This window comes from Indicator indicator, chromosome 7 (assembly GCF_027791375.1).
Source record: "Indicator indicator isolate 239-I01 chromosome 7, UM_Iind_1.1, whole genome shotgun sequence".
NCBI lineage: Eukaryota > Metazoa > Chordata > Aves > Piciformes > Indicatoridae > Indicator > Indicator indicator.
The window spans coordinates 31672843-31696137 of record NC_072016.1 but is presented as its reverse complement, the minus strand read 5'-3'; the positions used below and the strand labels follow the sequence as shown (position 1 = coordinate 31696137).

At 41.8% G+C, this 23295-nt stretch overlaps 1 protein-coding gene across 1 annotated transcript in view; it reads right to left on the bottom strand.

Annotated features, from left to right (window-relative positions):
- Nucleotides 1–5330: 5330 nt before the first annotated feature.
- The window catches only part of ZRANB1 (zinc finger RANBP2-type containing 1), a 50004-nt gene continuing 32039 nt past the window's right edge, over nt 5331–23295 (bottom strand). Inside the window, exons 5-11 of the mRNA XM_054382144.1 lie at nt 22449–22602; nt 19977–20048; nt 18935–19133; nt 14260–14380; nt 13275–13404; nt 6699–6928; nt 5331–6107 (exon numbers count right to left, since the gene is read on the bottom strand). Coding sequence (XP_054238119.1) covers nt 5889–6107; nt 6699–6928; nt 13275–13404; nt 14260–14380; nt 18935–19133; nt 19977–20048; nt 22449–22602 — 1125 coding nt within the window. The 3' untranslated portion in view covers nt 5331–5888. The remainder of the gene's footprint in view (nt 6108–6698; nt 6929–13274; nt 13405–14259; nt 14381–18934; nt 19134–19976; nt 20049–22448; nt 22603–23295) is intronic.

Below are 23295 nucleotides of genomic sequence, written 5' to 3'. Positions count from 1 at the left end.
ACTGAAGGACAAAAACCAAACTGCCAGGCCCTTCTCTGCCCAACACCCTGAGTAAAGTAGCTGTGCATTCACATATGCCGTGCAATGATGCAAGAAAAAGACAAAACAAAACAAACAAAAAAAGGAGAAAAAAAAAAAGGAAAGGAAAAAAAAGAAGAAAAGTATTAAGTTTCACACACTATTTGTACTCAAATATATTTTCTCAGTTTTAAAATCTGCAGCTATTTTATCAAGTGGAGAAAAAAAAAAAAGAAAAAAGTCTTGAGCTGGAAAGGGTTCAAGAATAATGTTGCATTTCCTTATGTCTCAGGAAAACACTTTTTATGGTAACTTGTCAGACTGTCTATGAACAAACCCCCACTTTTTTAGACATTGATAAAAGAAAAAAAAATTCTTTTCTTCATGTGCTATTTTATACAAGAACACTTCAAGATGTGCTATTAGACGTGACTGATTTTAACAAATCCTATTAGATTTGTATCAACTAGTTACATGTTGTTATATTCATAGTCTTTTGTGAATCATCGCCTTTTTGTTTGGCAAACGATGGCTAAGAGCCTTTGTATGGGTACATTCCTGTTTCTGTGACAAACAACAAAGAAATCTTAAAACTGTCCCAAACATTAAAAAAAAAACAACCAAACAAAACCAAACCAACCCCTCCCTCCCCTCCCCAAACCAATGGCTATCAGAAGTATGTTTTGTTTTTAGTGTGTTACCGTTACTGTATTTGTTTATTGTAAAGGTGGACATTTAGCGTTCAGTGCAGTTTTCAATAAAAAAATTGATAGAATTTCTATAATTTCTGGAAGGTCAGAGCTCTCCCTGCAGTCCAGCACCTCAGCTTGAGGATACTGAGAAGGCACAGAAATGTTCTGACCACACTCTGCCCTCCTACAAAACCAAATAGGATCTCACAACAGAGAGAAGGTAAGTTCATAGAGTAGTTGGGATTAGAAGGGACCTTAAACATCTACTTCCAACCCCTTTGCCATGGGCAAGGACACCTCCCACTAGATCAGGTTGCTCAATGCCGCATTCAACCCGGCCTTGATACCTCCATGAAGGAGGCATCCACAACCTCCCCCTGGCATCCTGTTCCAGTGCCTCACCAACCTGACTGTAAAGAATTTGTCTAATATCCAGTCTAATATCTAAGTTGTCCTTGAGAACAGCTGTGACTTGCTCCTGCCAGTCAGCAGAAGGGTGACACAGAAGGAGCCATGACTGACATCAGCCAAGGCTCTGTCCTTGGCTTCCTGCAGCAGACTTCAAGAAATGCTGTAGAAACAGTTTCTCCATGCAGGTCAGTTTCAGGATTGCACTGCTGGGGAAATTCATGCTAAATTCAGTGTCCTATCCAGGTTTTCAAGCTGTAAACTTGCAATTTCTGATTATTTAAAATCAACGGGGACAGTAAAAGCAGGGGTAAGTAGGGGAAAACAAACAAACAAACAAAAAAAAAAATCAACCACTGTGCTTTCCATTAAGCTACAAAGGCAGCTCAAGAAACGAAGCAGTTACAAATAGCCATGGGAGAAGACTGAAAACATGGCCAAGAGGTGCTGCATCCAGGTACAGCTTCCAGCCTCACCAAGCAAGAGGCCTGATCTTCTGAGGCCTGTTCTTTAGTTTCCACCCCATTTTTTTCCCCAGTCACAGTGCCTGCACACTACAGAACTCTGTTATTTTGTTTGCTTTAAATTAAACTGAAAACTGGTTGCCAGCTTCAAACACATTCAAAAAGGGGTCACCTGTCAGAGGAGTGATTACTCAGTGAGTGATGCACACAGCACATCAGCAATTATCCCTCAACACCACAAGAAAGCAGAATACTCCAGGTTAGTTACAGAGGAAGTGTTTGGGAAACAGCAAAATGAAGGTACAAATGAAAACACTTAGATGATATGAAGGTTTAGAGTTGTTTTAAAAATAAACTTGCTCTTATACTCTGAGCTGGTTTTCAATAAGCAGTCACATCCCAGGCGGGTGCAAGCAATTTTGTGTGATGATCTCTGTGCTGGTTCCTCAGTCACCTGCTGCCAGTGGTGGAGTCTGTGTCAGGGTAGCACAAAGCTGAGCTCAGACCCCACAGGGGACAGTAAATTCTGTAGTTTTCATCTAACACCCAACCTCCCTCTCAACCAAAACCAAGGATGGATGCAAGTGAGGGAGATAACTCCTACGGAAGTGCTGCAATCATACAATCATTCTGGTTGGAAGAGACCTTTAAAGATCATTAAGTACAACCATTAAGCCAGCACTGCCAAGTTCAACCAGGAGATATTAGACATCCCAAGGGTCATAAACTTGAGGGCATACTTTGGTAACAGACTGGTTTCAAAAGATTTCCTTCACTGTTGGGTTTCAAGCACCTGCAGCACAAGCATCAGGAAAACACACCAAGAGCCATGGAAGAGGAATGGGAAGAGCATCATCATGATGAAAACACAGCAGGAAGTGGCATGCTGTGGCTCTCAAAGGGAATGTTACTGGGCAAGGGCATGAAAGATGCACAGCTGCTGCCTAAGTTGGGTGCTGCTCCTTTGCTGATAGAGCCATGCTGCTGCAATCATGCTTGAGGCAGGCGGAGGGCTCAAAAAAAGGCAACTTCAAGGTGACAGACACTAAATAAAAGCAAAATAACCAAGGGGATTAAGGGAAATCACTAAACAAGGGGGGACAAAAGAAAAAGTAGCAATTAAATGAGGATCTCAAAATGCACACAAACCAGTTTTGTTAATGGAGCAAACAACCCAGAAATACTTGCCAGAAGCCGTGCAGCAGAACTTTAGAAGAATCCAAAACGACTAAACTTTAATATATTAAACCAAAACAAAAGAAATACAGTGATTTTCATGGAAGAATTCATAAATAAAACCAGGACAAACCAACCAGATGTAAAGGAGGTAGCAAAGAGAAGCCAAGTTCTGTGCCAGGAAAGCATGGGCTGCTGCCAGCAGTAATGTGAGGAAAAGAGCATTGAGAAGCCCAGGGTTGTTGGCATCCCTGTGTGGCTGAAAGAGCAGAACTTGCCAACAAGCTGCAAAGGAGCATCTGCAAATGCACCTTGCAGGTGTGTGACTGAAGGAGAGAGAATACCCATGAACATACACTGAGCACTGCGCTAGCACGAAGCAGGGGTTTGCATCTCTTTAATCTACAGGTACATGAGGTTTGGATTACTTTGATGCTTCACCAGTTCCAAAGCAACTGGTGAAGTGTCTTCACCTGAACAAACTGTTGTACAGCACATCAGAACAAAACAATTAGCGACCAAGAAAGCCAAGAGCTCTGAAGTACCAGGACCATCCTCTCACACCAGGAGGAGATAAATACCAGAGCACGCCACACATGCGTTTGAGGAACAGCTGAACTGACTGCATGGTGAACTTCCACCTGCTATGGTGGAGTGCTGGTGGGGGGGATGGGGGTGGGTCAGGCCACAAGGCAGACTGCCCGTGCACAACAACGGGAGATGAAGGAAGGCATGCTTGTCAAGTTTGGCTCAAAGTAGAGCTTCACATTGTTTATTCTCCCCATGTTACAAGGAAGCTTCACTTCCTTCAATGGAAAAGTGCGGCAAAAAGCAGAGGGGTGGGTGGGACCTCCGAATTCTGCACAGCATTTTGCACACTCCTTGAAGACTCATACTTTTGTCCACTCAGATGGTGGTCTGCACAGGGAAGCTAGTGCTGGGTAAGCTGGAATCTGAATTTACAGCAACCTGGCCACTGAATGAGAACTTCTACAGCTGGCACAGTTAGCCCAGAACTAGAGGGACCTCCAGAAGTGTACTGTTACACCACAGCGATGCCAGCACAGGCCAGCTCAGACCATGGAAATTCTCATCCCAGCTTACTCTGTGTTCAGTTCCCCTGACAGAAAACCTTCATATTCTCAGCTGGACACAGCATAGAAGGATTTCACTGCAAGGTAAAAAAACAAGGGGGGGGAACACCACAACCAAAAATACCAATTTAGAAAGCAATTTGAAACAGGACCATGTGCTTGTGAAGAACCTATTTAGTATCTGCCTGTGTAGTTCAGATCAACCATAGGTACATTGCAGAGAAGCATGCATCCTTTTTACCTGAAGGTTTGAGCATGCACCCATCGGAGGAGATCGGATGGCCAAAAAAACTGAAGACGTTTCAGAACAAACCTCAGTGGAATTTGTGATGGGAGGGTTGTGAAGTTAATACAGTACTTCATCATCTCTATACATTTGGTGTCACCACCAAGTTCACAGAGGAGCTGTGCACATTTCAACACCATCAAAAGCAGCATTTGGAAGAAAAAGCAGCAAGTTCCTCAGGGTTTCCATAGCTCTGAACTACACGAAAATAGTGCTATGGGGGCTTCTTGCCAAGTTCTAATGAAAACAGACTTCATCTACGGCAAAATTCCTTATTCAACCACCACACCATCAAAAAGTGCTTTTCAAGACCAACCTGAATTGCACTGAACATGTAAGAACTGGCATTAACCTTTAGTGTTTTAAGTGAGATTTTTAGATAAACTTTATCCATTACAGGTTACATGGCTAAAGTTATCAAATATAATAAAATTTCTACTGCAGAATATACTCTGAACTTACAATCTCAGGAGCTTACAGAAGTTTTAAAGTATGGCCACATCAACCAACATGCAAGAAATTCCCAGGTTTACATACTGAGAAATACATAACACAGTGCTTTTAAAAACAACTTGAGCAGAGATTCTTCTCTTTTTATCATCAGAACTGCCACAGCTGTTCTCGCTGCATTTAAACGGCTGAGGAGCAATCCTTTAAAAAAAACCAAAACTTAAAAGAAAAAAAGAGGTGGGTTTTCATTTGCAGCCATGTTTTGAGGAAAGAACAAATGGTAACAACATGGTTTCTGTCACAGCAAGGCTGAGTTCTGACAATATGGAATTCTCAATCATGTCCAAGTTCTCCAATTTCACACCATTTTGTTTAGTTATATGCTCACTGGAATAAAAATCCCTCTATTTTAGGTCACTTTTCTTAATAAATATTCTTATGTATATTGAATCTACTAACTCTTGGGAGAAGGAAAACAAGATGGGGAGGAACCAACCCAAACGTTTTTCAGGAAACAAATCATTCCACTCAATGGGGGGGAAAAAAAAAGCTTCTCTTCCAGTTTGCTCTGTAGAGTTTAGATTTTATTTTAGGGGCACAGCAGTAACTAAATGATTAGTAAAATAATGGATGCGTTTTTTGCTTAGGACTTGCTGTGGAGATTTTGTGCAAACAAAAAGAAAAAAACCAAGAAAAAAAAAAGCAAAAAAAAAAAAAAAAAAAAAAAAAAACAACAGAACAACAAAACAACCTCACAACCTGACCTGGGCACTAGTGAGGTTTCACATAAAAGGGCCTTTGACAGAAATGTGTCAAGAGGGTCTAAAAGGTGACACAGAAGACCAAGTTCTACTGCAAAAGAATCCAGGAAGGAAGAGTTCTCCATCTAATGTGTGCTTTAAGTGCCCTTAGCTGAACAACTTCTTGGCAGGGATTAGCTCTTCTCATCACCCAACCTCTTACACCACCACATGCAGGACATTTATAGACAGATTTACAATCAGAAATTAAAACTGGGGGTGTTTTGTGGTACTTTTTTTTTTTTTCCCCTGTGTCCTGATAATAAAATTAGCTATGTTTTCTTTCTCTTTATTTGTTTGGATACAAAGGGTAGTCCAGCCCGCTGTGCTCTCCTTGGGCAGCAGATGAGCTTCTCCACTCTCTCCATGCTGGTTAGAAAAGTCCTTCACAGCACATATCACTCTCCCATCGCATCGTCCCACAATGAGCTGCTGGGGCACAATGCTAACTCTGGGTCAGGTGCTCCACACTGCTCATTTTCTTCTCCATTTCTTCACCATCATTCATCGTCATCATCCTCATCTTCCTCGCCATCAGACAGGGACGTACAGGGACGGATCTGCCGGTAGCGATCGAGCCACTTCTCCACCATCTGGGTGACCAGCGGGTGGTTGCGCCGACGAGAGCTTTTCTGCATGGCGACCAGAACCCCTCCTTCTGTTACACAGCAGTCCAGCCACTCCCGGAGCAGCTTCTCCTGCTGCTCCTCATTGCCTATCTTTTGGGGAGAGACAAAACAGGATGAGAATGAGCCCTGAGACACACCAGCAGATATTAGGAGGAAATTCTGCCCCATAAGAGTGATGAGGTACTGGAACAGATTACCCAGAGAGACTGTAGAGGATCCAAGACTGTGAGTGTTCAAGGACAGGTTGGACGGGGCCTTGAGCAACCTGGTCTAGGAGGAGGTGTCACACCCTCCCCTTAGCAGGGGGTTGGAACTAGATGATCCTTAAGGTCTCTTCCAACCCAAATCATTCTGATTCTACTGGCCAACAGTGATGTTGCATCCCTGAAAGCAAGGTGTATTTTTCAGTCTCACATTTGCCACATTCTTTCTGGCTCCTGCTCAATGTATGCTTGCAGTCACCTGCACAGTGAAGCTCCATTCAATTAACAGAGCTATAAATGACTGCTACTTTGGAGGGGAAACATCTTTCAGCATCACCTCCAATATTGGGGAAAGGAGCAGCATTAACTAAATGGATCACCAGATGGCCTGTGGTTCTTGGACCTGCAGGAACACATGGAGGCTACAGAGACTACTGAGGCACAGGCAGAGGGTGGCAGCCAGTCAGCTGCTGCTTACCTCTTGAGCAGAAAGGAAGTGAATGTGCAGTAGTTTCCTCTCACTGTCCACCAGCGGCAGGAAGGTAACAGTAACATCATCGTCAGTGTTCAAATTAGCACCAGCACCTCGATTGCCATAACCATCGTTCTCCATGGCAACCAGAGCAGAGAAATGGCCCCTGGTGTAGCCCAGAGCAATAGGACTTTTCCAACAAAAGCTCTGTTCCCATAACAAAGGCAAATACACACCTAGGAGGAAGTAAAACAAGGGTCAGACTCAGAACTGCAAAGACCAACAACAAAGAATCCAGACAACGCTTCCGTTTTTGGCTAAACGTGGTAACAGCTCCACATTGACCAGCACCTGGGGAAGAACGACCCCTGCACCAGGACAGGTGAGGGGTTGACCTGCTGAAAAGCAGCTCCACAGAGAAGGACCTGGGAGTGCTGGTGGACAGAAGCTTACCATGCGCCAGCAATGTGCTCTTGTACCCAAGAAGGCAAACTGTCTCCTGTGGTGTATTTAGAAGAGTGTAACCAGCAAGTCAAGGGAGGTTCTCCTGCCCCTGCTCTACCTCAATAAGGTCTACAGCATTGTGTCCAGTTCTGGGTTACTCAGTTCAAGAGAGACAGGGAACTACTGGAGAGAGTCTAAGTTCTTCTATGATTGGAAGACGATGAGGGGACTGAAGCATCTCTCTCACAAGGACAGGCTGAGAGACCTAAGGCTTTCCAACCTGGAGAAGAGCAGGAAGAGGAGATCTTCTCAATGCTGATCATTACTAAAAGGGCAGAGTTCAAAATAATGGGGCCAGACTATTTTCAGTGGTGCCCAGTGACAGAACAAGGGACCACGGACACAAAGTGGAACCCAGTAGGATCCATCTGAAGATGAACAGACAGGTGACACTCTGCTTTAGCAGCAGGGTTAGACTAAATGATCTTCCTTCCAACTCCCACCATTCTGTGATTCTAGGATTTAAAACCTACTTGTTTTGGCCTAAACTAGGCCACCCTTTTCAGTACAGGTAATTATTAATGGGTTAACAGGGAATCAGTCAAGCATCTCTGCAACTGTACAAGTTCAGACATAAAAGCCATTACAATTACAAACACGTTACTACTGCCCTAAAATCTAGCTATGAACAAAAAAACCCCAAGGTTAGAAAAAAGCAGCCCTTTATGCTTGGTAACTCTTCTTAAACATAAAACAACTTATAAAGAGAAAAATAGTCAGGTTCTGCAGCACAGAAATAAAAGCTACAGTCAGATATCTATTTTTACCAGAACAAAAACTCCACCATCTGCTTACAAAACTTATTATTAACAGATTTTAACTGCACTAAGTATTATTCAGGACCTAGGTGGCCAATCCAAGGGATTTCTCATATGAACTGGATGAATAGATTAAATTAACTCATATCAATCATACATACGTAGTCCCCCCAAAACAAAATAAAAACACAGAGAAGCTGACACCGTTTTGCTCAGGTACAACAAATTATTTAAGTCACAGATTCTGCAAGCAACTGCAGTTTTTGCTCCCCACCATTTTTAGCAATGAAGCCAGTGATTTGCTTGAGGTGCATGAAGTCTCTAAATAAACCCAGAAACTCCGTTTTTCTAGGAACATAAATAATTCTTGGTGTGTACTGCTGCAAGACAACTTCAGCAAAAGCAATTTCTTACTTTGTGACAGCTTAAAAATAGCCAAGCATAAACTTAAGAGCACATGTAGCATAGCAACCTTTCATAGTACAGCTGCTGCCAGCACATTAGGAGCAGACGCTGCAGCAAAACAAGGCACTTCAACAGCCATGGAGATGGATGAGCAATGCTGAAATGGGAATCTGAGCCAGGGGCTGGCTTTGAGGGGTTTGCTGAAGTTCAGAGTTCATCCTTCTTTGCTGCAACAAAAATTAGTGGGAACTAACAGTAAATATTTGTCCCTTTTATTATCTTAGGATCATAGAATGTTAAGAGTATGGAAGAGACCTTTAGAGATCATCTGGTCCAACCCTTGCCAAAGTAGGGTCACCTATGGCAGGCCAGAGAGGAATGGCCACCCACGGGTGGATTTTGGAAGTCTCCAGAGAAGGAGATCCCACAACCTCTCTGGGCAGCCTGTTCCAGGGCTCTGTCACCCTCACAGTAAAGTAGGTTCTCCTCCTGTTGAGGAGGAACCGCCTGTGCTCCAGCTTATGCCCATTGTTCCTTGTCCTATTACTGGGCACCACCAAAAAGAGACTGGCACCTTCATCTTGATACCCACCCTTCAGCTATTTACAGACATTGATAAGCTCCCCTTCAGGGAGAGATCTTCAAGTCCCTAAATGAATTCTTGAACTAGCAATTAAGAAATACCTAAAAGTGTATTTCTTTAAAATCTTTCCATTTTCTTTGAATTACAATTCACACACACAACATGACATCTAGATCTAAGGACAAATCCATTTAGTACCTTCTTAGCACTCCCTGCCATCCCCACCACAATGAAGTCTCACTAATTCAATGCCAAGCAGAAAAGATGCAGAAGAAGGGATAGATTTTAACTAAAACACTTCAAGCCTTTCCCTTAAGGTGAAGAACCAAACATCTGGTCAGAATTTACAGTTGCACTGCAAATCACATGCTGAGTCAAATATTATGAAGACAGTCCCTCAGTTCCTGGAAATTCATTGTTCATTTACACTGAGAAATAAATTTATGAACTATTCTCCAAGTTATAGTCTGAATTATCAGCAGAACAAGGACCGAGGGTTGAAAACTCATTTACTAGCCCTGTGTCCTTCATTTAAATATGATGGTGCTGTCTGTATCTATATTGGTTAGGTCACTGAGGCCTTTCAGAACTGAAAGCATCAGCACCCTCAAGATGACTGCTTCCCCCTTCTCTTCCACAAGATGAGATCATAGAGCTGCACTCTCAAAAGGTCTGCTCCTTCCACTCACAGCCTGTGCCAGCTTCTCAGGATACTAACACTAGTGCAGTGGGTTGACCTTACCCACCCACCCACTCACCTCCTTAGAAGATGGAGGTGAAAACATCAAAAAGCTCACGCATTAAGGACAAGGACATCACAGACCAGTTACCATCATGGGCAAAACAGATTCCATTTGGAGAAGAAATTCTTTACAGTGAAGGTGGTGAGACAGTGGAACAGGATGCCAGGCTCCAAGCCTCGAAGTATTCAAGGCCAGGTTGGATGGACCCTCAAGCAACCTGGTCTAGCAACCATGGCTGGGGGGCTGGAAGTAGGTGATCTTTATGGTCCTTTCCAAACCAAATGATTCTAATACATAGAGTTAATGCCCTGCTGACCAAAACTGGTAGATTTTGGCTCCACATCATCAGGGATACAGAAATCACTGATGAGCAAACGGTCTCATCTCTATAGACATTTCACATCCCATCTAACTACACAGAACTCCTGTGTCAGGCATAGCTATGTGACCTTTGGAGAATGGGACTTAATCTGTTTGCCTCAGTAATCCTCACACTGAAATTCCACAGCTTTTTGGATTTTTTTTTCCACCATTGTTTTATCTTAGTAAGAATTCCACACAAGGAATTTCCCCAAGACAGAAGGACACGCTACACTTACCATTCCTCCTCAACACTATGTGATGAGCTCCACAAGAATGGAATTTCAAGCATTACTATGGAGAATACTTGGAGCTCTTAAGACTGATAAAAGTCAAACTGTTTATACATTGAGATGGTGGTGTAAAACCCCGTTGATGCACACACAAGCCATGGAAAATAAAGAGCATAGTCTAACACCTATCCTGGAAACCATCCACATAGGATTTTTCTTCTCCATTTGATCTGATGATAATTTCTGTTTAAAAGCTGTATATTCATACAGCTAGACCGGGAGCACGCTCAAGGCCAAGTAAATGGATCTTTCATTGTTGAAGCCTTAATATTTAAACTTGCATTAAGAGTCAATTGCAATCTAATAAATGAGGAGGCTGTCAGTGACAAGACACAGCAGTCATAGCACGAATGTCAAGTTGGAACAAGGAATCCTTTGAGAAAATAATTCTGATCAGGGAGATTCTGGGGGCAGAAAGGGGTTTACAGTGCCTTCCAAGGTGCTGCAAACTGAACCATGATGTTAAGTAAGCATTACGAATATTACTTTCTCCTCCTCTATTACAACCTGCAATTTTTCTTTCCTCTTTCTTTCTGGGGGACTGTGATCTGAAACACAAGCAGGGTGCTGCACAGCAGATCAGTGAAGCCTGGACAGGAGTTTACGCTTCACCAAGAGGGTGCATGCTGACCAAAGCTCACATGAGCCCAGAGCAACAAGTCTTGTGCCATTTACAAGAGACTTGTCTCAACAGCCCACACTGCTCTGAGTCCAAGGGCTGTTTGGTTTCAGCTGTGCTGCATTTAATTACCACACATTAACCACAAAAATGTGGTTGGACAGAGACAGAAGTAATTCTAGGTAATCTGACACAGGACTCCTAAGTTCACCTGTTCACAGTCTCATGTGTTCCCATGGACGGATGAATGCAGCTTGTGGCAAGCAAACCACAAGTCACAAATATTTGCCTGACTAAATTCCTAGAAACAGGTGCCTAGTGAAAGGTTGTCCCAGACACTGGGCTGCCTTCTGGTTCAAAGAGCAAGAAAATAGTTTGCAAAATATATTTAAAAAAGCATATTTAGGCCACATAACACTTCTCTGCCTCTATGTCCAGTCTATAACAAAAAAACATTTAGCAAACCACTCAGCCTTTGAGGTAAAAGCCACACAAACCTGGTGTCAGATCTGTATCACATGAGTAACTTCTTTCCCAATCTATTTCTCATCACCTCAAATAAAAGATAAAACAGCTACAAAACATACCCATTTTTTTATAGTCTTTAAAAAAATTTTTCATGTAAAAAGTTTTGTCACTGCTCCAAACTTATAAGCTAGCTTCTCAGAAGACTGCATAGAGACTCACCCAGGCTGGAGCACCTCTGTTGAGTCTGTAAGGACAGGCTGAGGGAGCTGGGGTTGTTCATCCTGGAGAGGAGAAGACTCTGGAGGGACCTTATAGCTGCCTTCTAATATCTGAAGGGAACTTACAGGAAGGCTGGAGAGGGACTTTTCATAAGGGTGTCTAGTGATAGGACAAGGGAGAACAGTTTTAAGCTGAGGCAAAGTAGATTTAGACTGGATCTTAGGAAGAAGTTCTTCTGTATGAGAGCGGTGAGACTGGAATAGGTTGCCCAGGGAGGCTGTGGATGCCTCCTCCCTGCAGGTGTTCAAGGCCAGGCCAGATAAGGCTTTGAGCAACCAAGTCTAGTTGAGAGGCATCCCTGCCCATGGCAGAGGGGTTGGAAAAGATGATCTCTAAGGTTCCTTCCAAGCTAAGCCAGGCTGTGATACATAGCTATAATAGGTCACACATTTGACATTAACTCCAGAGCTTGGAGTTCCACACTGTGGGCTTGTCTCCTTCCAAAAGTTAGCGTGTGTTTACTAAAATCACAAAAAGATGTTTTGGGAAGTCCTCTACTAAGCTATAAATAAGCAGTGATGCATTGGTGACAACCACCATAGGGCAAGCATGAAGCAGAAATACTTGAGGCCAAGAAGATGAACCATGGGCAAAACACACACTCTGCCAGCCTGTAATAGAGCCACAGTGCCAGATCAAACATTTCTTTCCAAAGGGTTTTGATTCCTGCTGAGCACAAACAGATCCTTCCCATCCCCTGATGGGAATAACAAAGTATCAGCATGCAATGCAGAGGGAAGTCACCTAAGCACACATTTGGCTTGTAGAAACTCACAGACATAGGTCTGAGCAAAAGTGGACTGAGTCAATTAAACATCATCTTATTTATCTTCAGGATAGCCAGGCTGCTTGCCCAGAAAACTAGCAGCAGTCAGAAAGAACCTGATCAAGCTGCACAGAATTACAGTTCTACTTCAGAAGCAGGTCAAAATTTATGCACTTGCTGCAAGGTGTGTTACCAAAACATACACTTTAGAACTTCTTTTTAACTACATTGTGAAATTCACCTTTTCACTGCTCCACAAATGGGCTGTGGTGGTGCTGTGGAGAGACAAGGCACATCCCTTCGGCCTCAAAGAACACCCAGCAGACACCATTGTCACTCTGGTGAGACACTGCCAGTGCAAATATCTTCTGCCTGCCTCACTCCCAACTTTATGAGCCTCCTCTGGGAAATGCTAAAAAGCTTAGCTTCTAAAACGAACATTTACAAGCAGCAGTACCACCAGCAAAAGGAATTCCCAACCCCTTTTACTAAACCTCTTGTGTCTTACAGCAGTACAAACCACACAACTTTTGGTAAGTTTGCACAATCAGAGCATTTTATATACATTAGAGACTAAATGCCTGTTGAGGGTAGGCCAAAACACATTTTCACTGTCACTACAGGTAGCGTGCTCACCCTACGATGGAAAACTGCAAGTTTTCAGAGGATTGGAGTTTTAATACCTGACAAGAATTTACTTATGACATAATTTGATCTTTTTCCAGCTTCATGTCACTCCCAACTTCCCTTATGATTTACAGCTGAACCTTTTCTAAGACTCCACTGGCAGAAGGAAAGGCTTACCTTGGAAGCGGGTATATCCTAATGTTTCTCCTCGGAAACTCTTATAATATTTTACTCCATAAACTATAATTGGTCTTCTAAGAATATGTGCAAGTACAAAAATGTGTGTCTGCTCCAAACTCGCTCCAGGCTGAACCAAAGACAAAGAAAGACATCACTTGAAACAGAACTTAACCATTTTCTGTGTTGATATTTCAAAAACAATATCCAAATTGAGACAGAAAATGCTTTTAAAATGCTTTCAACATGATCTATCTTTGACAGGAAAAGAGAAAGACTGGGAGAACTATTACACAGCAGCTGGAAATAAGCAAAAGCATGTCAGCTTGCAGAAGAATTTCATCTGTCAGGGATAAATCTTTGCCCTATTGCCTAGATTCAATCTAATATGTTTCACGCCCCACTTAGAAATGAAGCTCTACATAACATTTAGTTTAAAAATAATTCACTCATCTGAGGACAGGTTAAGGTAAATACCTTTTGATGACAGAAAAAAAAAAATCACACCCAAAACAAAACAAAAAATAGCATCCACATCATGTTTATTATTTGAAAGAGAAAAATATTCCTGTAGTTAGAAGCTTCAGGAATGTAAATCTCATTTTGGAAGCACCCTGATGACATTTAAGCAGTGTAAGCTTACAGATTTGTAGGTGTATTCTAGGGAGTAAGCATTGCAGGAGCTAGGAAGCAGGACATATTAAATAAGTATTTGTCTATTAATTTATTCTACAGACTTCATTTACACACCAAAAGAGTCAGACTCTTTTGTACTGTGCTGTTTAATAGTAAGCTCAAAAATTAAGAATTCCACATGAACCTTTCCATCTTGGCAGAAGAGCTCAGCAAGTAATACTTTTAAATTGCTGGCTTAAGAGAAATGTTTTCCTTTAATCTATGGAAATCCTTGTCCCTGAAGAGCACCCTTCTCCTGAGAGGTTAACATAACCTTTCAAACAGCCATCTCAAAAAGAACGTTTCTTACCTGGCTCGCAAGAGAGAGTATGAATGCCCAATCCTCCTGCCACTGCTCTTCCCGCAAGGAGAAATGTAAACCAAAGCTTTGTGAATACCACGATTCCCACTCTTTCCAGCGTGTATAGAACCTACAATGTTAGGGAGAGAGTGGTAAAGGCAAAATATTTATTCAAGCACCATACACCTTGTATTCAACCCTTGTAATCCTTTATCCCAAGCCTGTAGGGAAGGGGAAGAAAGAGATGTATCAGGAAAACTGAGTTTTGTTTCAGTCTTCAGGAGACTGCATTAGGTAACCCTTATTTAAGAAATCACTTGGGATGACAATGACTGCAGCAAACACTCTGTAACAGATGAAAGTTCCCAACAGGTTCATGTAATAGGGTTTTTTGAAGGCTTATTTAGGATTAATTCAAGTATTGACACACAGGGAACAGTACTAAGACATTCCATTTCACAGAGGAGGAGCTGCTCATCCTTCTCACATAAACACTACAAATATTTGCTGTTGTTGGCCATATCATGAGTAAATGAACTTCAAAGTACTTGTGTACCAACTTCAAACTGACCACAGTTAACAGGTCAGATCTGTTTTGTATCAGTTTTTGGAGCACAGAGTATGGCAATCTCACATTATAAGGAATTATAAAGTTGCGTGGGTAAGAATCTAATATAGAAAGTGGGATGAATCTGATTTACACTGAAAGCTTTATACTCACAGGATTCCTATTTTTCTGTTTAAATTAGCATTTTTGTATGCTACTTTAGTCTTAGTTTTATCCTTCTTAATCCATACAAAGAAAAATGACCTACACTTTAAAAAGCAGGTGCTGGTTTTTTAAAGGTTCAAAATCTGCCTGATCACCGCTATGGAAAGGCCACAACTTCAGCTCAGGAGCAGGGGTCTAGTGAGGAGTGCTAAGCCACCTTCTGAACAATGGCCTTCACTGTGAGTATAAAGAAACCATTCTGGAGTCTAGCTTATTAAAAAGTCATTGAAACAAACTCATTTTAATTAAAATCTGAGAAAATTAACAGGCAGTCAGTGTGTGTGGAAGAAACCTTTCAGTAAAGATGCAATCATCCTAAAATCCTGATGTATGCAACAGCCACCACCAACCAGGCTGCCTTTTCCAAGTGCAGCTAAAACCTTTGCTTGGCTTAAAAGACCCATTAGTAAGACTCTGTGATAGGTCCCAGTAACACATGCACAGGGAATCTTCTGGGTCTCCCCACACTCCAGTTTCTACCCAAATACATCAACTGCTTCCACAGAGGTCCTGTCTGTTTTCCCCAGAATTCTCTTGCCCAACACCTTGCACTAAATGAATTAATTGCCAGGGCTCCTGAAAGATACTGCTGAAGAGAGAAGGTAAGAAAAAAAAAAAAAAAAAGTAAGGGGTGGGGGACAGGGGAAGGAGAAGAGAAAGGGGGGACGAGGGGAGAAGGCAGAGAAAAAGAGGGAGGAAAAAAGAGAGAAGGCAAAACGAGGAGGGTGTTGGAAGAGAAAACACAAATGAAAAGGGGGGGAAATTCCCTAACTCTCTGCCTCCCCCCACCAAAAGCTCTACTGTGAAAGTCTTTTCTTAAAGTTTTTCCCTTGTGTTAGTCAGCCACAAAGTCATCTGCAGATGTTCATAGGAGGTAGCCATGCAGACAGAAGTCAATGCTCAAGAGTTTGATCTCTTAAAACAAGCTTTTCAGTTTAGCACAAGGGAACTGAATGCATCTGTAAAAATAAAATAAAATAAACACTGAAAGCCAACTTGGGGCATAGGCTCCTTTCTCCACCAAAAGCTAACAGTGGAATACAAAAAGGGACAAATGGGAACACACTTTTGGGTGAAGTACAAAAGCATGGTCATTTGTAAAGTGAGTGGTAAAGAGTTCACAGGCCAGGCCCTCTGGGAACTTCACTATTGAGCTTTTTCTGAGTAGAAGACACTAGACTGTCTCTAGTAAATAGATTCTTCTTTGTTCAGCATCTAAACAAACACAACAAAATGAGGCCAAATGAGCTACATGAACATTCAGTGTCTGACTACAAAAATACCCAGGTTTAAGGCTCTGTAGACCAAATCCACTAGATAAAAGTTTAATCATGCTGTTGTTGAGTAGTGATTGCATAACAGCCTGTTCTTTCAGCAACTGTCATTAAAGCCAGTGACTGCAGCATCACTCCCTAGCTGCTACACATCTTAGCCCACAAAAATCAAATACACCTTCCCACACAGAATCTATACAGCAAGCAGAGGATGTATGGGATGATCAGTTTACAAAAGAGCTTAACTAAAAGACTTCTCACACCCTCCATCTGGATTTTTCAGAAGGAAAAAAATGACTCAAGTCTGGTCAAATATCACCACTAACACATCAGTTGACTATTCAAGCTGCTCCCTCACTAACAGCCTCTCCTGAAGTACAGGAGAAGGAAGACAGGGAAGGGGAGGGCATGGCTGATGTGGTTGTGCAGTCACTGAATACGTAACCAGGGTCCTCTACAGGATGCTCTGGGGTGGGATGTAAAAACTTGTGTTGGGTGCTGCTCTCTGCATTAACTTCATTAGACTTGATCCTAAAGATATCTTCCAACCAAAACCATCCTATGATTCCCTGCCCTTCCTCAGTGTATTTCTGCCCTGCACTAGGTGGGACAGCAAACCACCTTCATGGATGTCCAACCAGCTGGATCTGAGACACCACATCTCTCTGCCATGGGAAACCATAAATCTACTTGTGCCTTGGTTTCCATTTCTGTAGGAGGAGAACTTCCCTGGCTCATGGTGATGCCTAACATGGCCCCAGGGTTAGCACATGGTAGATAGATGCCCAGGGAGGTTGTGCATGCCCCTTCCCTGGACATGTTCAAGGCCAGGTTGGATGGGGCCCTGAGCAACCTGGCCTGGTAGAAAGTGGCCCTGCCCATGGCAGGGGGGTTGGAACTAGATGATCTTCAAGGTCCCTTCCAACCCAAACCATCCTACAATTCTCATTCAGAATGGAGCTCTGTACAAGTCTGCACTAGAATCTGTGCTAATTTTTTCAATAACGACTTAGTAAATAAGATTATCCAGACTGAAGGTAGGAAATCATATTCAAACAGCTATAAAGCAACATATGAGCCAGTTAAAAAAAAACCTTGTGCTTCCAGTTAGGATAACGATTGCCATCAATTCAGTGTAAAATGCAAACTCAGCCTAGAACACAAACTAAAAACTTGAACCAGATTTAATACACTCTAAATACCAAGTGTTACGTTAGCTACAACAGTAAATCAACAATGGTTAACACTAACACTCTGCAAGATTGGTTTAAACCTCAATAGTTTGCAGCATGTTTTTTGGATACTGTGCTTGTTTTTGTTACCACAAAACCTGATCTATCATAAATTTCTCTTCTGGCCTCAGCAGGAACTGCCTGTGATGCCAGGGACATTCCTGCATGGTTGAGATGCACACTCCGTTATAAACAACTCTAAAGCAGTGACAGATCCATCTGGACCTAGGTTCTTGGGAGAACTGTTACCAAGCATCCGTTTATGGATGCTAATTAGCTCTAGATGATAATTTGGGGACTTTTCTCCATACAGCAGATAGCTTGGAACAGTAAGCATGACAGCTACTTTTGGTACCCCTAAAACAGCCTTTGTTGTTGCTGTACTGCACATCACCAGAGCAAGGGAACAGGCTCATTATCACTACCTGCTGATAAGTGTTTCCCTTGTCCTTGACTGCCACAACATAAAACTAATCACTTGTGCCTTAAGTTATTAGGTTTTATCAGCCTCCTCCCTTAGTCCCAATACACACTTGAGAACCGTCAGACACTGCTAGGGGTTCAACAATAAGAACTTTTCCTCTGGAAGAGGCAAACCACGTAGTATCAGACTAAAGAAGACTGACACAAAACAAAAGTTGTTTACAGAAGGATAAATTAATTCTATGGCCAAGTAACAGCACTAGCTAAAACATCAGCACTCTGCTTCACTGCCATGATTTTAGCAGGCAGAAGAGGGACAAAAAGAGCAATACCCAGTAAAGCTGTAACTAAGCATATGGAATTAAAATACTGAAGAGTTTATACAGGAATAAAAGGCTATCTTCTGTTAACAACCTTCTGCAAAGCTTTCACCACACAGCCAGGCATGGCATGTGCATGATTTACACTGCAAGCATACAGAAACTCCAGTCTTAGTGACTGTGGTTAGCTCTCTCTTGACAAGCACTCAGCATTAAATACCTTACTCTTCTCAATGCTATTTGGTGAATATCATGTATCGAGTTCAGAGCATCCCACTTACCAGTGCTGGCATTTAAAATAGGCTAGATCTAGAATACTCTGTGAATCCTGCTATGACAGCATCTTTTGAGGCACAAAATTGACAGTAAATTGGTGGTTGTGTTTCTTAGAACACAGGAGGCTTCGCTTGAACTTACAGAGCAACTTCTTTACTCGGAGAGTGACAGAGCTCTGGAACAGGCTACCCAGAGAGGCTGTGGAGTCTCCTTCTCTGGAGTCTTTCAAAGCACTTCTGGACGCACTCCTGTGCAAACTGATCTAGGAATACCTGTGTTAGTGGAAGGGTTGGACTAGATGATCTCCAGAGGTCCTTTCCATGGTACTATCAAGTACTAGGCTCCATGGAAAGCCATCCCCAAAGCTGACATAAAACACCAACTTACCAATGCGAGCAGTCGTGTAAACTGTCATGAAGAGCTTTCCGCAGCACTGAGTCCTTGTCGTAAATGCCCCACGTGGCCTGCAGTACTGAATCAAGCAGGCAGTCCCCTGCAGTCCGATTCCAAAGTGCATATAACCTGCTCTCCAAGCGTGTGCCCAGTTCCAGCGACCAGTTAATGATGGGAGATTCCTCTTCTAGCTCTGCAACACAACAAGACTAGGTTTTCAAACCTATATTCATTTGAAGTCTCAGAGAATCCAAACAGAACGGCATAATCTTAATAATTTACTCATTTACAGAATCACAGAATGGTAGGGGTTGGAAAGGACCTCTGGAGATCAAGTCCAACCCCCCTGCCAAAGCAGAGTCACACAGGAACATGTCCAGGCAGGTTTTGAATGTCTCCAGAGATGGAGACTCTAAAAGCTCTCTGGGCAGCCTGCTCCAGGGCCCCATCACCCTTAAATTAAAGAAGTTCCTCTTCATGTTTAGATGGAACTTCCCATATTCAAGTTTGTGCCTGTTACCCCTGGCCCTGTCACTGGGCACCACCGAAAAAAGACTGTTGCAAACTGAAAAAGACTGGTCCCATGACATGAGTAAGCTTTCCTTCATACTACAAAACCAGGTGATCTGCAAGAGGTAAAAGCATTCCTTGGGCTAAACGCTGTCAAGAAAGCAAGGAAAAACAAGACCCCAAACCAAACCAGAGCCTGTTGAGGATCACTGGTGAAGTTTAAAGATTTGCTCAATTTTCTTTAAAAAGCTTGTGACTTAAACCTATAAAGCATTAAAAAAAAAAATCTTTACAATGTAAACAATACATTACACACACAATTTCTACAGACTCCATTCTTTCTCTGCTCATAAATAGACTGCAAATGTGAAAGCTAAAACAATTATGGAGTGAAGATTAACTTGAAAGCATTAAATCTGTATTTGAAGCACACTTAGGCAGCAAAGCATTGCTTTTTTTTTTTTTTAATCAACAAATTGTCTAATGAACAGCAAGGGGAGATCATAGCCATCCTCAGAGCATTTACCTTTCTGAACATCTCTATCAAGTACTTCATCAAATAACTTTTCTTGGACTGTGGGCGGTAAGTCTTCAATATCTGGAAAGTAAGAAAGCAAATACAACAGTCACTTAATGTTGCAGTAAGGGAGACACCACCAGCTGATGTTCATGAGAATGCACACAAGAGCATTCACCCTGTCATCCCTAATCTTCACCTTATAATCCCTCCTCTGAAAAGGTGCTATTGTTTTCAGTTCTGTCATTTGTGACCACAGGCTTCACAGAGCATGCTGAAGCACAGATGTACTTCAGACTGTCAGAGCTGTTATGCAGAAAGGATCATTACAGCACAAGTAGGCTAAGAATGGATTTTTCTGGAGGGGAAAAGTGAGATAGAGAACAACTTTTATGTGGAAAAATAAAGAGTACTTTCAAACCTTCTCTATTTAGGACAGCATCAATCCTAAGCAATCATTTCCACCTATCTGAACGGCTTTCCTTCCCCATTCTCCCCTAATGGGCAAGTACAGTTTGCCATGAGCCTTCTTGCAGAGAACACCTACTTCCTTAGTCATTTCATGCAGACTTGAATGAAATAGTTCAGAGAACCCCAATGGCTTACAGATTAGAAAACAAGAAATGGAAGAACTACTGAGCTATGGAAAAAAAAAAAAAAAAACACACCAAATAAATCCCACATATGCCACAACTGACAAGTGTTCCAAGTGCTATACAGACAGGATCTGCAACTGTGGATCTACCTCTAAAATAAACATATAATGGGCAAAACTTTGGTGACTTCTGTATCATGCAAGACAACCAGCACTGTCACACATTCACCAGCTAGACCTTCAAGATTTGCTCATGTCCTGCATTTCAATACAGGACAAATAGTGATGGACTGCTAGGCAAATCAGCAACTACAGAAACTTCTGCAGCTTCAACACAACGGTGAAACAAATACATGAAAATTAAGGAGTAAATCAAATAGTTAAAGCAGAAATATCTAGCATCCATTTGAGCATGCTAGGAGAAAATAACTGGGCTCTAAGTGCTATTTCAAGGGCATGAAGATTTCTCCTAATTTCAGATTCTCTCCCATACTCCAGTGTCATATCTGCCAGCCCTGCTCAGATGTCCAACACTCTAAGGCTTCTGAAAGTGAAATTCACATTTAGGCACATGAGTTGCTACAGAAGCATATAATTATTGATGCAGATAGGGTGCAAGTTTTGAATGACTGCCTTTTGGATTGTTCTTTGGTAGTTTTTTTGTTTTGTTTTGGGTGGGTTGTTTGTTTTTGCTTTACTGAACCTGGCTTACACTGGTCAGCAATCAACTCAAAGTTTGGTACTCTAATATCTGGCTGGGTGGCTCTTTGGGAAGATTCTGTCCATTTCTTTGAAAGATCAAGTGGAATCTGGTTGCTAAACTACATCAGATAGGACTACATCTGGATTGGACTGTGATTTGTATCACTATCCTTGGAAATGCTGTCTTGAGACCAGCTGCTGTATGTTGACCACAAGAGGTATTCAGTTGACTAAGTGGCAGTGGAGATAACACTGACATTCTTGATGTACAGAAACCAGCTTTTGAACACTCTTATTTGTTAGCTATTTAATGACCATTATAGCTGTAAAAATGCTGCACAGTTGTTTAAGATGTCTCTTGAAAATATTGAATAAATTCCTCAGTTCTGGTAAGAGCAACAATGCTCCCGTGTTACAAAGTCATTCCGTTGCCCCTTTTTGCACTTCTCTCCCCCAAACAGCAATGAAGTGTTCCTATACTTCATACACCCACATCTGCAACTCTCAGAATAAGACTGAATACAACACCTCATACAGGTTCTTGGGAGACAAGAAGAGGAGGAGATAACATTCAAACAAAGAGGCTCCAAATACAATTCTTACAATGCTACTGCTTTATAATAAAGACAAACAGATCTGCTGGTTAGCAGAGTTTCCATCTACACATTGTCTTACCTCTGGTAAGCAAAGCAAATAGCTATTGAGATTACACATCTTCCAAATAGCTTTTTGTTGACAGAAAAAATATTGTCTTGCTTACCTCAAAAGCATACAAAAGATAGGTACACCTAAGAATAGCTCTGGGCTTTAACAGGAGCAGTGAAAGCTAACATGGCTATGTGAAAAGTCATACTGGAACTCAAAGACCTGCGCTCCAATCTTTAAATACAGCCTTTCCTTAGCAGACACCACTTTTCTTCAATTTCCTTATGTCTAAAGAGGACAACAGATGTTCACTTCACAGGAACAATGTATGGGTTGAAGTGTGCAAACACTAAGTATCAGTTAGTGAACTCAACTACATCTGACCTAAGCTGTTAAAACTTGGTAAATAAAATCTATATACACATGCCACCACCATCACAAAGTCAAAGCATACACCCAAAACAAGCAATTCTCAGCTAAGTGGCAAAAAGAAACAAAACCAAACCACCTTCCATTAATGAGAAGAATTTGGTAGGTACCTGCAGGTAAGGTAAATGTCACAAGGTCAGTCAGAAAATAGCAAGCAAAGTCTCCCTTCCGTTGATGAAGGGATGCAGCAATTTCACGACGAATTTGTTCTGTGACCTCTGGACACACCATGGCAGGAATGCACTTTGCTGCATGCTGGGATACCTGTAACACAGCACAGTTACTGCACCCTATGTGGTTTCTAGTTAAATACAAAGACTCCGTGTTATTTCTACTTAAATACAAAGACTTGGGAGTGATAACCACCAGCAGACAGTATTTTGTTAGCAAGTAACGTGATAAAAGTATAAACACTGGTACTTGGAAAAATTAAATGTGACTCAGTCTCATTTCTCATGTAGCTGAGAGCAAAGTTGGTTACAAATCTCTTTAAAGCGAGAGGTGAATTAACAGATGACCACTTCCAGCAGGAAAATCAGAATAGATAAAAACTAGATAACAACAGGTAACATCTCAAATGCTATACATGAGCCCAGTCTATATTTAACAAAGAACTCCAATATCACAGCAAGATAAATTTGTCCAGATTCTAATCATCACTGGATGGAACTCGGTGATACAGGGATGACAGTGAATATATTACAAAAAGCTTTAATACACACAATTTCACTAGTTAATACCCCAGCAAAGGAAAGTATCTCTAAGGCTCAAACACCACTAAACGTTTCCATATATACTATGTTTCTTAAGCATTCCTTAAAACTGAAACAAAACCCAAGAGAAAAATCTGTGAGACAGCATTTTAGCAAGTTAACTTGTTTTTAAACATAATTCCATCCACCCAGACAGCTATGTAAGCAGAACAAAACTGCTGCTATTAGCCATATATAAATATAT